The 16,497-nt window shown below is 45.4% G+C and overlaps 1 protein-coding gene across 1 annotated transcript; it reads left to right on the top strand.

Moving 5' to 3' along the window:
- Window positions 1-768: 768 nt before the first annotated feature.
- On the top strand, window positions 769-16,168 carry LOC148335937 (uncharacterized). Its single transcript, XM_088298987.1, has 4 exons — window positions 769-772; window positions 1,842-1,877; window positions 14,626-14,842; window positions 14,936-16,168. Exons 1-4 carry the CDS (start codon window positions 769-771, stop codon window positions 16,029-16,031), a joined length of 1,353 nt encoding a protein of 450 aa, XP_088155113.1. The 3' UTR covers window positions 16,032-16,168.
- The last annotated feature ends 329 nt before the right edge of the window (window positions 16,169-16,497 follow it).

Here is a 16,497-nt window from a genome sequence, read left to right on the forward strand (position 1 = left end):
AAGGTCCAGAACAAGTTTCCCTTATTGTTTGAAGTACAATTTTAGCCATATGGGCCAACAAAAAAAATAACTTAACAATAAAAGGTTTCTTAAGTTATTGTGCTACATTCCCATGCCTTTTAAATTGGAATAAAATTGTAAAAATCTTTTGATTGCACTCTAAGTTCAAGTAATTTTAGTAGCTATCTTTAATTTCTGTACTTTCTTTAAATGTCTCAAATTATTTTTTTTTTTCTTGAATGTTTTTTAATGTTCCACTTGTAACTATCCATCCATTGTCAGAACCGCTTCTCCTTACAAGGGTCGCAGGGCTGCTGGAGCCTATCCCAGCTGTCGTCAGGGGACACCCTGAACTGGTTCCCAGCAAATCGCAGGGCACACATAGACGAACAAACATCCGTGCTCACACGCACACCTAGGGGCAATTTAGAGTGTCCAATCAACCTGCCATGCATATTTTTGGAACGTAGGAGGAAACCGGAGTACCCGGAGGAAACTCACACAGTCACAGGAGAACATGCAGGAAGGCCGGACCTGGAATCGATCCCATGACCTCTGCACTGCGAGGCCATCATGCTAACCAGTCCCTCCTTCAAAAATCAGCATTAGGTCAATTTTAAAATCTTTCATAAAAATAAAAAATATGCTATGTTCCAATGTATAAGTATGATTTACAGAAAGGTAAAATCTTCAGGTTAAACGGAAAGGATTCTTTGTAGTCTGCAATTAATCCATCTTCATTATTTGAAATTAGAAGAACCATTAACAATGGGTTTGCTTTGTCTTAATAACATACATAGTAGGTAAAATTTTCATGTGACACCACCTGAATATTTTTTTAATTGATCAAATCCTCAATATTGACTGTGACGGTTTACTTAAATATTTGTATGTTTTTATTTTTTTCCTTTTTTCAGGGAACACACTGCAAACTCCAAACATTCCATAATGCATGCGTACATTCTTGAATCAGAGAGACTAATTAATGTCACACACATTCATTAAATATATTAGGCTGATATGCAATATTTGCGCCGATCTGATACTGCATTATATTACAGCTTGAGCAGCCCTATTAAGTTTTTGCAGATTTGGAATGACCTCAAGGCCATAGTACAGGTGTGTCAACATCCAGTCCTAGAGGGCCGCTTTCCTGCATGATTCAATCTCTCCCGGCTGCAACCCACCTGATTCAAATGATCAGCTCATCAGCAAGCTCTAAAGAAGCCTGCATGATATGTATCCTCTTCAATTGAATCAGGTGTATTGCAGCCGGGGGAGATGGAAAACTTGAAGGACACCGGCCCTCGAGGACTGGAGTTTGACACCCCTGGCATAGTACGTCAATATAATTGGGTTGATATTTGTTTAAAAAAAATGCACAAAATGCATTCTTACGCCTAATGTTTGTTTGCTGTTCAGCTGTTTTGTGCCCTCCTGAATTGCAGTTTTTATGCACGTGAGCCCTTTCCACTGGAATGAAAAAAAATCATGTTGTATTACTTTGATGTTGAAGGATGTGTCTTTTAAACCTGCACTGAAATGTACAGTTTATGAAATATGTTAAGAGCACATATTTTTTCCTTATTTAAAATGGCATTTTTTTCATACATATGGTGGGAAGTGTGTGGTCCTATGTGACCCCCCCCCCAGTGGTAATGATGAAAAATTGTGGTCCCCGCACTCCATACTCCCTCATCATTTAAGTTGTTAATGCCCACATCAAACTATTGAAAATCAGCGTATGGAGTAATCGTGTTATTGAAAGAATGTGTATTGTCGATATAAAGAGAAACAGCAATGTCTCTTGTGCAGGGATGGTGCAACACCAGAGGAATGAGGTGCTTTGGCTCCGGCCGAAATCTGTGTAGCACCAGGTAAGCTCCACCAGCATTTTATTTGATATTCTAAAATACATTTGGAAATGAGCCTGCTTTTGTGTGAGGATAATGTTAACGTCAATTAAACTGTGCGTGGATGCTTGAAGCACCAAGGAAGCCATGACAGCAGCAGAGGCTCTTCCCTTCTTGCCCATGTACTTGAACAGAAGTACCAAAATTTAATTCAATTTTAATGACTATTTAAGTGAAATTATTGTACTATCCTGAATGTGAAACAAGGGCTAGAGAACAAAAATTAGAAAAAAAAAAAATCATTATTTGGTCTTTAGTTTGTTGTTATTTTTTTTTCTCTTCACATACTGGGGAGACCAGGCTCTGCCTCCCCTGCCGGCCCCAAATACACGCCCCTGCTTTACCACTACTTTGGACAAGCTTGCCAAAGTGCATGAAGTAATGCACACTTTGACCTGGGTCAAAATGCATATACTACTTTACTCCATTAGGCAAAGTATAACATCAAATGGCTCCAACATTAATGGTGTGTTCCCTGAAAACCAGTGATGGGTCCAGCGACACTGAGGCGTCGATGCGCGCGCCAAACTTCCAGGGCAAACCCCGTGTCGGTGCGCGTACAGCTTTAAGAAAGTCACGTGACCACTACCAGAATCATGTCGACACAGCGGTCGCGCGCCAAACTGTGTTCATAAGGAAGCGCATCTGTCAACAGGATGGACGCTCAAAACAAGCATCGAGTTATTGGCGCGTTACTTTGCGTTAAATATCCGCAAGATGGAAGACGTCACTGTTGATGCGCACTCAGAGGTGCAGCGCTACATGTCAGCAGGACACGTTGCACGTACGGAAGACTCGCTCTTATACTGGAAGTCCATGGAGGCACCGTTCCCTCATCTATTTATATTAGCCACACAGGCGTTGTGCACACGGCCTCTTCAGTGCCTTGTGAGAGGATCTTCTCAAAGGCGGGGGAAATTGCCTCAAAAAAAGAAATAGACTGAATAACAAAACGCTGGAGAAACGAATTTTTTAAAATAAAAATCTTTAATTACAATGAGTCCATTGTCATTCACAACACTTTTACTTGGGCATTCAGACAGATGTTCACTTAATTTATCAACTGTGTCTCGAATATCAAATATTTTTTTGGTGAAATTGCGTGTATGTAAAAATAATGTGAAAGCAAATGCCTAATCAGAAATCCCTTTGTCATTGTACTCAAGTATGCAACGAGATTAGAGAGCTCCCCTCTCCAGTGCAATACAACAATAATTCAGTTAAATATATAAATTAGATAAATAAGAGAATAATTAGTGCGATGAAAGTAATACGAAATAGGATATATAAAAACACATCACGTCGCTAATCAATGGAATTGGATAAAATTAGTTTGACAGATCAGTGTCAGATGACCCTGTCAAATGTTTCTTGCAAGTCCACCAGGTGTCAGTATTCAGCAACACAGTGTCAACACAGTGTCAATAGATTGTGTCACTGTGTCGAAACGATACAGGATGCCAGGATGGCCGAGTGGTCTAAGGCGCCGCGTTCCGGACCCAGTCTCCCCAGAAGGCCTGGGTTCGAATCTCAAATTTCCCCATTGTGGGACTAATAAAGGCAATATTATTATTATCTACCCATCACTACTGAAAACACTTCAAGATGGAGAAAGTACTCACCAGTGCAAGCACTGGGTCCAGCGACACTGAGGCGTCGATGCGCGCGCCGAGTTTCCAGGGCAAACCCCATGTCGGTGCACGTACTGCTTTGAGAAAGTCACGTGACCACTACCAGAATCGTGTCGACACAGCGGTCGCGCGCCAAACTGTGTTCATAAGGAAGCGCATCTGTCAACAGGATGGACGCGCAAAACAAGCATCGAGTTATTGGCGCGTTACTTTGCATTAAATATCCGCAAGATGGAAGACGTCACTGTTGATGCGCACTCAGAGGTGCAGCGCTATATGTCAGCAGGACATGTTGCACGTACGGAAGACCCGCTCTTATACTGGAAGTCCATAGACTGAATAACAAAACGCTGGAGAAACTAATTTCTTTTGAATAAAAATCTTTAATTACAATGAGTCCATTGTCATTCACAACAATTTTACTTGGGCATTCAGACAGATGTTCTCTTAATTTATCAACTGCGTCTCGAATATCAAAGATTTTTTTATGAAATTGCGTGTATGTAAAAATAATGTGAAAGCAAATGCCTAATCAGAATTAGAAATCCCTTTGTCATTGTACTCAAGTGTGCAACGAGATTAGAGAGCTCCCCTCCCCAGTGCATTACAACAATAATTCAGTTAAATATATAAATTAGATAAGAGAATAATTAGTGCGATGGAAAGTAATACGAAATAGGATATATAAAAGCACATCACGTCGCGAATCAATGGAATTGGATAAAATTAGTTTGACAGATCAGTGTCAGATGACCCTGTCAAATGTTTCCTGCAAGTCCACCAGGTGTCAGTATTCAGCAACACAGTGTCAACACAGTGTCAATACATTGTGTCACTGTGTCGAAACGATACAGGATGCCTCATCTACCCATCACTACTTATCATATTTTCGCAGTCATAAGGCGCACTTTAAAGTCCTAAAACTCATCCAAAAAAGCCAGGGCGCCTTTTGAGGTGGAGCGCCTATTATGTGGACCAAGTGCAACAAGTGCACCGCTGGGCTGACTGCGAACATTTACTGCCTGCACACCGCTTATAGAGAGAGAGAAGGCGGGCGTGGCTAACGACAGCAGGGGGCGTGAGAGGGGAACAATGGGCGTGAACGACAACAGGCGGACGTGAGAGGGGAGATGGGCGTGAATGACAATGCAAAGGCACGCCCCCAGTGCAAAGCAGCCCCGATGCCCCTATATATACCAGGTGCAACACGTTGCTCAGGCAATTAATCAGCAAAAATGACATCAATGAAGAGACACTCTTACGAAGCACAGATCAAGCTACAAGCTATCAGCTACGCAAATGTTCATGGGAATCGAGCAGCTGCGAGGGAAATAAAAATCAACGAATCGATGGTTTGCAAGTGGAAAGCTATCAGCTACGCCAATGTTCATGGGAATCGAGCAGCTGCGAGGGAATTAAAAATCAACGAATCCATGGTTCGCAAGTGGAGGAAGCAGGAAGACAGACTCCGCCAAGTCAAGAAAACTACACTGAGTTTTCGTGGAAGCAAGGCAAGGTGGCCCGTGTTGGAAGACCAGCTCGAGCAATGGATTGCTGCTCACAGAACAGCTGGGAGAAGCGTATCTACCATCACCATTCGACAGAGGGCAGTAATGCTTGCTGGCGAATTGAACATCGAACATTTCCAAGGAGGGGCGTCTTGGAGTTTTCGCTTTATGAAACGGCGCCATCTATCCATCCGGGCAAAGACGACCGTCGCACAGCAACTCCCAGAGGATTAGTCACCCGCCATCCACCAGAATGACTACCGTCCTGTTGCTCTCACACCAGTCATCATGAAGTGCTTCGAGAGGCTGGTTCTCCAGCACATCAGGGACTGCCTTCCTCCCACTCTGGACCCCTACCAGTTTGCATACCGGGCTAACAGATCCACTGAGGACGCCATCGACACTGCTCTGCATGTTGTGCTGGGCCACCTGGAACAACAGCAGAGCTATGCAAGGATGCTCTTTGTGGACTACAGCTCGGCATTCAACACGATCATCCCAGACATCCTCGTCGCCAAACTGGACATTCTCGGCCTCCCTGCCCTCACACGCATCTGGATTAAGGACTTTCTGACCAACAGACCCCAGACTGTGTTGCTCGGCCCCTACACGTCCTCCACCCGCACGCTGAGCACCGGTTCCCCTCAAGGATGCGTGCTGAGCCCTCTCCGATACACCCTCTACACCTACGACTGCAGCCCGGCCCACGGTAACAACACCATCGTCAAGTTTGCTGACGACCCGACAGTGGTCGGTCTGATCTCGGAAGGTGACAAGACAGCCTACAGAGAGGAGGTCCAGAGACTGACGGCTTGGTGCGAGGACAACAGACTGCAACTCAACATTGCAAAAACAAAGGAGATCGTCGTCGACTTCAGGAGGAACAAGACGGTACCGCCCCCCCTCTGCATCGAAGGCGTGTGTGTGGAGAGGGTCCACACGTTCAAGTTCCTGGGAGTACAGATCTCCAATGACCTTTCTTGGACTCACAACACCACAGCAGTGGTAAAGAAGGTCCACCAGCGTCTGCACTTCCTGAGAGTCCTCAGGAAATTCAACCTGGACAGGAAGCTGCTGCTGGCCTTCTACCACTCGTCCATCGAGAGCCTGTTGACGTACTGTGTCTCCACCTGGTACAGCGGCTGCACTGAGGCGGACAGAGTGAGGCTCCAGAGGACAGTCAAAACAGCGCAAAGGATTATTGGCTGCCCTCTCCCCTCACTGTCGGACATCTACACCGCCCGGTGCCTCAGAAGGGCTCTCAACATCGTCAAAGACAATACCCACCCAAACTCCCACCTGTTCGACCTGATGCCCTCTGGCAGGCGCTACAGATGCATCAAATCGAGGACCAATAGACTGAGCTCTCTAATCTCGTTGCACTCTTGAGTACAATGACAATAAAGGGATTTCTAATTCTAATTCTAATTCTAATTACAAGGAGAAGATGGTCGCCTTCCGCTCTTACTGCAGCAAAAAGATTGCAGACAAACGTATCCAGCCCAGCCACATCACCAACATGGACGAGGTGCCGCTGACTTTCGACATCCCGGCGAACCGCACTGTGGAGAAGAAGGGGGTCAGCACGGTAGCAATCCGCACAACGGGACACGAGAAGTCGGCTTTTACTGTTGTCCTAGCTTGCCATGCTAACGGACAAAAATTGCCACCTATGGTGATTTTTAAGCGGAAGACGCTGCCTAAAGAGAAGTTTCCTGCCGGCGTTATCATCAAGGCCAATTAAAAGGGCTGGATGGACGAGGACAAAATGAGAGAGTGGCTGAGTGAGGTGTACGTAAAGAGACCCGGTGGTTTTTTCCACGCGTCACCGTCGCTGTTGGTCTGTGACTCCATGCGTGCCCATCTGACAGCCGCTGTGAAAAACCAAGTCACCCATATGAACTCAGAGCTTGCCATCATCCCGGGAGGCTTGACAAAGGAACTCCAACCAATCGACATTAGTATAAACAGGGCGTTCAAAGTGAAGTTGCGTGCTGCGTGGGAGCGATGGATGGCGGAGTGCGAACACAGCTTCACAAAGACTGGGAGACAGCGAAGAGCAAGTTATGCCGCAATTTGCGAGTGGAGTGTAGGTGCTTGGACGAACGTGTCTGCTAGCTCTATTGTAAGAGCTTTCGCGAAAGCCGGCATTACATCCGAAGAGCCGCTCAGCAGCGACAAAGAATTGGACAACGACGAGAGGGAACCTGGCGTGTTTGTGGGAGAACTTGCCCAACTGTTTGATACGGAAGATGATGATTTTGAAGGATTTGTGGATGACTGATCAATATTAATGTGAGTACATTGTTAAATAAAATACAACCAAACTCAGTTTTGCTCCTGTTGCCTTTTTAAAAACAGCTAGCCATGCTAGCCATGCTATCTTCTGTTTTAGTGTGCATGCATGTTAACTAAGCTATTGTATGGTAATCTGGGAGGTGTAATTTTGCTGGGCCTACACTATTATGCTATTCAGTTGATTTGGGGTGATAGTTTTAGTTTTGCTGTAACTCCGTGACCGCACATCGTTTGTTGATTAGTGACTTGCTCACACCGGCATTGTGTCGGCATCCCATCTGAGGGGCTGCGCCGCAGCGAGCCGGCGAGGCAGACTGATAATGACTCTCGTGTTTGGTGGAGAACGTGTCCAGCTGTTTTTCTTGGATACAGAAGACAAGGAATTGGTGCATTTTTGGATGAGGACAACTTCAGCACGTTGTTAAAAGCTTAAATAAAGTACCACTGAACTCCCGCTGCCATTTTAAAAACACGCTAGCACGACTGAGCAGCTAGTGCGACTACTCGGTTGCTCGGTTCTGTTCGCGCCCAATGAGACGGTGCGGTCTATCTATGTATCAAATACAGAAATAGCACCCTCCACTGGTACTGCGCCCTTTGACACGGCGCGTCTTTTGGCTGTAAAAATACGGTAAGTTTGCTCTTGGAGCCTCTCTCGGTTTGGTGTCGGTCCAGCTTCTGTGTACCATCTGTCGCTTCACAGTCATTAATAGAGGGCTTAAATCACACCCCTATTAAGGTAGGGCCCTTGCTAAGGTGGGGGTTTTAATTGATTTTTAAATTTCACACAATTACAGATGGTGATTCATTAGGTGGGTATTGCCAAGCAGAATTCCTTCTTGTTGCTGCCATGTTGTAATTCACCAGTTAATTGAGTCATTTTTAAGTGAATAGAGCGCGTAAAAGATCACCGCCGCTGGAATCTTATGCGCTTGTATTTGGAGTCCTAACATGTTTTCAAACAACTGAGTATACGCTCTGTTTTTTTTTTTTCCTTTTTAATCGACCTGGCAACATGGGGCTGGGTGGTGTACAGGATGAAGGTCAAAGTGTCTTTGCCAAGAGGACAAACCAGTTTGTCTTCTCAATAGCAATTAGTGCCAAATACTTTATCGTGGCACATTACTCTAAGTAATTGTGTGTTCAGGGCAAAATTATGCAATATCACTAAATTTGCCAAGTTATAAATTATTTAAACTATGCAGCTGGAAAGAAAACACAGTTTTTAATTTTTTACACATTTCATTATGTTAGAGCCTAATTCCAAATTAGCTAAAAAAAAATTCCCTTCAAACTTCGCCACACCTTTTATTTCAGTGTTTGCCATAATAAAATACACAATGAATTTATCACCTGTAGGTGGACCCACTGTAATACTAAAGCAAACAAAATGTACAATTAGGACACCAACACATAAGTACAGAGATCCAATGAGAAATGTAGAGTGTCTTGTATTATGATTATGACCCTAGTCATCTGTTAATTTTTTTTACATTTATTTATTTATTTTTTTGTTGGAAATAATGGCTTTTTCAGTGTGTGTGTTTGTGGACATGCAAGTTTGTCCAGTTTGCCAACAGGTCTGATCTGCTGATTGGCTGGTGCAGGCGATTGCCATCGTGGGATTGGTCAGAGGAGGGTTGCAAGCTTTTTTAAATCATCAAGCGCTGGCAGCCTCTCTCTCGCTCTCTTTCAAGCCTGCCATCTTCCAACCTGGCCAGACACTGTTTTGAGTGCCAACAACCATGTTGGGACCATGCGAGCCGAGCACTATCCGTGTGTACCTTGATAGGAGGGAGACGCTGGTTTCTTTGCCGTTGTTTTCTCATGTTTATAAGGTAGGAGGTAGGTTAGGAGTTTGCCTTTGATTTTTTTCATTTTGTTGACAGAATATAGGGTTCTTACATTGGTTTTGCTTGTTGTGTTGGCATATTTCCCTCTCAGAAGTTAAAGTACACTTTGAAAAATAATTTTCCTGCACATTGGCCTACTTTGGGGAAGGAGCACGTAGGGTGAGCATTTAATGGATTTATGTTTCGGGTTCCCCTGGGCCAGAAACATAACAATGATGGAATTGATAAAATGACGATTGTCCAAATGATCCAGAGAGTCCTAAAGCAATTTAAAGTGACTGGTAGTGCGGTAGTGTGGTATATTTTGTTGTTGATGTGTGGGTCTGGCTCAGCTTCCCTCCAGGCAGGTCGCCGAGCATGGTAGAATTGGTGATGGAAAAAACTTCTCTGACACAGTCATTTTGGTTAGAAAGAGATTTTATTCTCGTCACATGCTGATGCAAAAGAAGTCTCCCCAAAAAGAAAAAGGGAAAGGTGTCCCCTCTCTCTGGCCTTCCCTTCTTATAGGGCGGGCATCACCAAATGGCGGACCGCACGTTGACCTGGTTTACTTGGATAGTTAGGCTTTCCGTTTTTTTTTTACGCTGATATCTGTCAGGATCGCCTTGCGGCGAGGAGGGGGGAGGACCCAAGATGCGAGGAAGCAGTGGAAGGTGTAACTTAAAGGGGATTTATTGAAAAGCTCAAACAGGGACAAACAACGTGGCAGGGTGAAAAATAACAAGGCAAACTAAACAAGACTGAACGGGCAAAAGGACAAGGAACAAAACGAGACGGGAACAAACTAAGCGGACAGGGACAGGAGACCAGGGCGGAGAGCATGAACTTGGCAGGGAAACAAACGCGGTCGTGGAAGTCCATGAAGAGCGGCAAATGACCCGACACTGCATTGTCGGTCTGGGAGGTTTAAATAGACCGAGTGATCAGGGGAGCAGATGGGAATCAGGTGCGTGATGATTAACAGGGAACAGGTGCGTGGCTGGTGAGGAGAAAAGGCTGAGAGGGAAACGCCCCTACACAGCTGACAAAACAATAACAGAAAAGCACATGGCAGGAAGGAGGGAAGAAAATAACAAAAACACTGACATGCCCGACACGGGTCATGACAATAACTCTTTGATTTGAGAAAAAAAAGGTAAAAGATGTTAACTCAATGCTTAGCACTTGATATAGTTCTGCAGGAGATACTTTACAGTTTTTTTCCTGGAAGTGGCACCCTTAAGTTCCTGAAGCCACATTTTCTTGAATGTGAAATACACGCCTGAAATTAGTTTGACTGGCAAAGGTGTTTAATGGGAACATTGCTAAATATTTAGTATATAAGTGCGCTCTGTTGAAAATGACTAAATATTGAAACTATATAAAAATGTAAACATAGGCTAGACATTGAGGGAAGTTGGACTTTGGTTCGGACCTTTTAATTGGAAGAAATTTTAGTCGTGGACCTCTGTGACTTTTAATTGAATACCTCTGTTATAGGGAATGGCCACACAGGACATGAATATCTAATTTTACCTTGTTACATATGCATTCTCATTCTACAAGTCTTCAACTTTACCCCGGAAGCCCACTTCGGTGAGAGCAGATATGGTTGCTCTTTGAAGTGGCCTTCTGATGCCAACCAGACTGCTACTATCACCTCGAGTGCTCTTCACATCCTGGAAGGCCTGCCATAAATACTGGTCAAGCCTTTTGTCCCCCAGGACAATACCTCGTTACATTCGAATTTCAACACATAGGCTGGTCACTTTTTTAGTCTCCAATTCCCTCATAGTTATTTAAAGGGAATTACTAAAATGTTCATAATAGTGGATATAAAAGTACATTACAGTAGTAAAGACCAACAACCAATATGCAATAACAAAGCATGAAAAAGTGACAATGAATATGGTACAATGTCACAACAGAGTCGTGCAAAATTGGGAGAAATGGACAAAAAGCTTGTATTCCCTTTATTGTTTGTTTAAAGTAAAGTAATTGTGAACAGTTTCTCATTTACAGTGCAGTGGCAAAGGAAACAAAGGCAATGTACTCTTTAGAGCAGAGGTATTCAATTAAAAGTCACAGAGGTCCACGACGAAAATTTCTTCCAATTAAATGGTCCGAACCAAAGTCCAATTTCCCGAAATGTCTAGCCTATGTTCGCATTTTTATATAGTTTCAATATTTAGTCATTTTCAACAGAGCGCTTTTACCTTTTTTTTCTCAAATCAAAGAGTTATCAGCCTAAAAAAAACGGAAAGTAAAACAGGTCAACATGTTCAGTACACAATCAATAAAAATGGCTGTCCTCATGAAAAACTAATTCAAAATGAGCTTTGACACCACTTTTTCTTTTGAATATTTTTTTAACTTCTCTTAATGAGAAAAATGAGTTTGTGACTGCCCTGCCAGTGACTTAAATGTGGGTTGGAATGGAGTCAGGGCCATTGGGATTTGGTAGATTATGTCAAACATCTGGCCTTTGTGTTTTCCTTTAAATAACGTTTGTGCAACCACATTTAAGCCCTCCTTCACAACTTCCCCATCACTTGAACGTTTTTTTATGTTCCCCCAAAATCCATGATACTTTTACTGAATATCCCAGCGGTATGCAAATGAAAATGTAAAAATCTGTTGTACTGCACTCAAAGTTCGATGTTTTTGCATGCGCTCACCTCAAACCTCAGCGGATAACTGTGCACAAAAGGGCGGTGCTTTGTTTTGTAGTGGCGCTTCGCAATGTTGCGACGGTTTCGGAGCACATGATGCACACTGGTTTTGAATTGGCTGCAGCCAGAACGAAACTAAATTTCTCCGTCCATTCATTTAAAACGAGATGCATCGACTTCGCTAACTTTTTAGCAAGGCATACTGTCAGCAGCACTCTCTTCCGGTCTGCTGCGCAATTGGCAGTGGATCGTAAACAAAAGATTTGATTCGCTCAAATCAGTGATGCCTTTTCCGTATTTACTAGAATTGCTGCAGCAACGTTTGCAAATGCGCCCTGAAAAAAAATCATCATAGATTGGCCATGGGTCCGGTCCGAACCATCCCGCGTTCCGCCATTTGGTGATGCCTGGTTTAGAGTCTTGCCTAAGGGCACTTTAACATTTCACTTTCAGAGTTGTGAATCAAGTCCTTTGGTCTCTGGATGATGTGCTCGACCAACTAAGTCATGTCTTAATTTTTGCAGCATGCAAGTGCTCAAGAGCGGGATGTTCTTCTCGGCAGTCCTGACTACAGCTGAACAATTTATAATTTTCTGATCGGAATCGTGATTTCAGACAATGTGATCATGTGTTTGGCAAAGCTATATTTCATTTTCACCGCTCATATCCCTCCAAGCTTACCAAACAGAAGCAGCAATAAACTTGTGGAGAGGTCACACAAACCTATCATCCCTGAGCTGGTTAAAAAAAATTATTAATTTGTTTTTTTGCTCGCTACTCGTGAACTGGATGCCCAAAGTAACCCTGTTAAAAAAATAAACTGTTTTGGCCAGCATGGTTTTGTTTTTCGTTTTTCGTGCTTGTCAAAACCAAACCCATAGCAACATCTGCATGATCGTGTGGCTCAGTTGTGTTAGTAAAGTGGGTTGCACAGTGACTGAAGGTTTTTTGCCTTTTTGATGCTTGCCTGCTTTTGTTGTGCTTTTGCTGCTGGTCTTGCTCGTAACACCAACAAGAATTGTATGAAAATACTACAAAACCATGCTGGTCTATACCTTCTTAGCAGGAATGATTTTTTTGTTGTTGTTTTTTTTTATCAAGCATAAACTTTGTTGTACTGGGTCTTTGGTAAACGTGTTCAGTGTAAAAAGTTGAGTTGAATCACTAAACATAATGGCCAGCACACCATCCAACTGGCTGGTGGATTGAAGATGTAGTTTTGTTTTAGTTTTTTTTGCACCAAGTTGTCATGGTCTGTGTTTGTTTTTGGTTTATTATTTAGTGTCACGTTTTTCCTTGTTTGGTGTGTGTCTTATGTTAAATCTGATTGTGTTCACCTGTGCTTGTCGTCTCACTCCCCAGTGTGAACCAATCAGCTTCCTCTAACTCTTTGAGTCTTGTCCAGGTCTCGTTACATTGTTTCTATTTAATTCCTTGTTTGCTTTCCGTTCTTGTTGGTCCATTGTCGTGGTTCATGTCTGTTCTCCATGCCCGGCTTGTTTTCTCAAGTTAGGTCAAGTCCTTGTTTTGTTGATCCCTGTTATTTTGTACTTTTGTATTTTTCGATTTCCCCAGTCCCTTGTCTTTTTATCTTAATAAAATACCATTTAAGTTACCCCTGCCTCGCTTCCCGGCGTTTGGGTCCTCCTCCTACCCATCCTCCATGAAAACCTGACACAAGTACGCGTACACACGCACACACATGCACGCACACTCTATAGCAGGATATCAAATAGTCAACAAACTCTCAAGAGACACCATCAAAAAATATTTCCAGGGATGGGGGGAAAAAAAGGAGAGACAGAGAGAGTAAAATCGTTACGGTCCCTTAATTGCATAAGCGTGCATGTCCATTTGCCTGCGTGTCCGCGTTAGTGTGCGCATGATGAATTGAGGGAATGTGTGGGTGTACCTCCAGACCAACAAATTGCAGTGAAGGATTGAATTTAAAATACAAAAGCAAGTACATATAAAGCAAGCAGCTATAAAGGGCCCTCGCAGACGTGGCAACATTGGCACGTTGGGATATTACGCATCTCGGTATTGGATAATTATTTGGGGTTTTTTTTGTTGTTGTTTTTTAATGGAGTACATTAAATTCAAAACTATTTTGATGAAACGTCATCTCAGAAAAAGGCCAAAAAATGGGGCCAAATTTGAAAGTAAATTGAAAATGGCTGACTTCCTTTGACTTTATAATAGTTCTTCAGAGACTTTTGTAGCTCTTGGGCTGCTGTATAAGTTGTAATTTTGGAGCCAATTTTTAAAAATCACACAATAACCTAATAAAACATTGATGATGCTTCAAGGCTTGATGATTTTGCTGCAAATTTATATCCTCAAAAGTCGTGTTGTTTAATAGCCAATGGAGCGTTGACATGGAAACCGCTTTTCGCGAATTTTCACGAGTTTTGTGTTGTAGCATCATAATGGCCAAAATGCTCTTGTGACCAAGTATGAGGTATATTTAGGTAACCGCTGGCCAAAAAACTAAATAAAACAAAAAAAATACATTTCCTTTAGCCAGTATGTGGCGCTACCAGTAAGTAGATATATTTGGACATGGACTATAATAAATATTATATTTCAAAACTTTCGGTTAGGTTTAGCTTATGGCTCCAAAAGACTCCAAAAATAAAAATACAGATATGAGGTAGACCTGATTAAAACGCTCTGAGAAAAACAAACAATCAATCAATCAATCAAATGAAATATTTACTTCCTTTTGCCAGTAAGTGGCGCTACCACTATGATGAAAAATTTGTTTTTAGATGTCTTCAGGCCTGTACTTGTGACGGTTCGGGTTTGGGAGGAGGGCCTGGCGGTTCTGATTACTTGCAGGTTCGCGACCTTTCCCAGCCAGGCACTCCTCCGGAGAAAGTGGGCGTCGGCTCCTGCGCACCTGCGGCTCGTCAGCAGCAATCATGACCAGCATAAGATCCAGCCGCGCCAGGAGCCAGACGCCGGATTATCTCGTCAACTCACGTGGTACTGGCCCATGTCCCGACACGCTGCTCGTTCGCCTGATCCTGTGTTCCCCCGTGCCTGTCTGACCTCCGTGCTTTCTTGTCCTCCTTCCAGCCGACCCGAGCCTGTCCGGACCCGAGCTTCCCGCACCCGATCCCGAGTTCCTGTCCGGCGTTCGTCCCGCCAGCGCTCCCCTCGACACGCCGCGCACCCGCCTCTTCCGCGCCGCGCCCGCCGCGCCTCCGCCAGCCCACCAGCGACTCCCGGTGCTCGCCGCTCCGACGCCTGCCCGATCACCCACGCTCCCGCAGCCGCGCTCCTGGCTCGGCCCGCCGCGCCGCCTCTGTCTCCAATAAACCCTGTTCCTACCATCTCTGTCGCTCTTGGGTCCTCCTTCCCTCACACTCGGTTCACCGAACCGCGACAGAATAATCCGGCCAACCCAATGGAGCCAGCGACCCCGGATTCCCTCGGAGAGGCGCTCGCCCTCCAAGGCAGCCAGCTCGAGCGCCACGAGAGGATGCTTCAGGAGTTCCCGGGCTCCTTCCAGGCAATCCATCGCCAAATCACGCACCTCTCCAACCAGGTGGGCTCACTCGCTTCCCTCTCCGACCTCCCTAGCGGTGCATCCCCGGCCCCTCCCGCTCCCGCGACGTCCTACGCGTGCAGCCGGGAGCCCCACGTTCCCACGCCCGAGCCCTACTCCGGGGACTTAGGCGCTTGCCGCCAGTTCCTCCTCAGCACGTCACTAGTTTTCGACCTGCAGCCCCACAGCTATTCCTCCGACCGGGCCAAGATAGCGTACATGACAAACCTGCTCCGCGGCCGCGCCGCCAAATGGGCTACAGCGTTGTGGGAGGCTTCGTCACCAGCGATGTCCTCCTTCCCGGAGTTCTGCCAGGAGCTGCGGCACGTGTTTGACCATCCCGTCCAAGGACGCGAGGCGTCCCGAAGACTGCTCACCCTCCGACAAGGCTCCCGCTCGGCAGCGGACTTCTCGGTTGAGTTCCGCATCCTGGCCCACGAGAGCCGCTGGAACGAGCCGGCTCTCCGCGAGGTCTTCTTGAACGGGCTGACCGACGCCCTTAAGGACAAGCTGGCCGTTCGCGACGAAACCTCGACCCTCGAAGAGCTGATTGTCCTGGCCTCCTCGGCCCGACGTCTCCACCGTGCCTCCCGAGTACCACGACCTCGCCCAGGTCTTCAGTAAGGACCTCGCCCGCACCCTCCCTCCCCATCGGCCCTACGACTGCGCCATCAACCTTCTCCCGGGGGCTCCCCTACCCAACTGCCGCCTGTACAACATCTCCAGGCCAGAGAAGGAGGCGATGGAGAGCTACATCCGCGAGTCCCTGGCAGCCGGGCTCATTCGCCCCTCCTCTTCTCCCTTGGGAGCGGGATTCTTTTTCGTCAAAAAGAAGGATTCCTCGCTCCGTCCCTGCATCGACTTCAAGCCCCTGAACCAAATCACGGTGAAAAACAAGTCTTCGCTCCCCCTCATAGATCCCTCCTTCGAACCCCTATGCGAGGCCCAGGTTTTCTCCAAGTTGGACCTCCGAAACGCGTACCACCTGGTCCGCATTCGAGAGGGGGACGAGTGGAAGACGGCGTTCCACACCCCCCTGGGGCACTTCGAGTACCTGGTGAGGCCCTTCGGCCTCACCAACGCCCCCGCC

This window comes from Idiotropiscis lumnitzeri, chromosome 6, assembly GCF_059441095.1.
Source record: "Idiotropiscis lumnitzeri isolate Australia: NSW breed Sydney's pygmy pipehorse chromosome 6, RoL_Ilum_1.0, whole genome shotgun sequence".
NCBI classification, from domain to species: Eukaryota; Metazoa; Chordata; class Actinopteri; order Syngnathiformes; family Syngnathidae; genus Idiotropiscis; species Idiotropiscis lumnitzeri.

Excerpts from the sequence above, each read along its gene's own strand:
- LOC148335937 (XM_088298987.1), top strand. Across the intron at positions 1,878-14,625 it reads CGAAATCTGTGTAGCACCAG|ATGTCTTCAGGCCTGTACTT; the intron begins GTAAGCTCCACC and ends ATTTGTTTTTAG. Across the intron at positions 14,843-14,935 it reads TTATCTCGTCAACTCACGTG|CCGACCCGAGCCTGTCCGGA; the intron begins GTACTGGCCCAT and ends TCCTCCTTCCAG.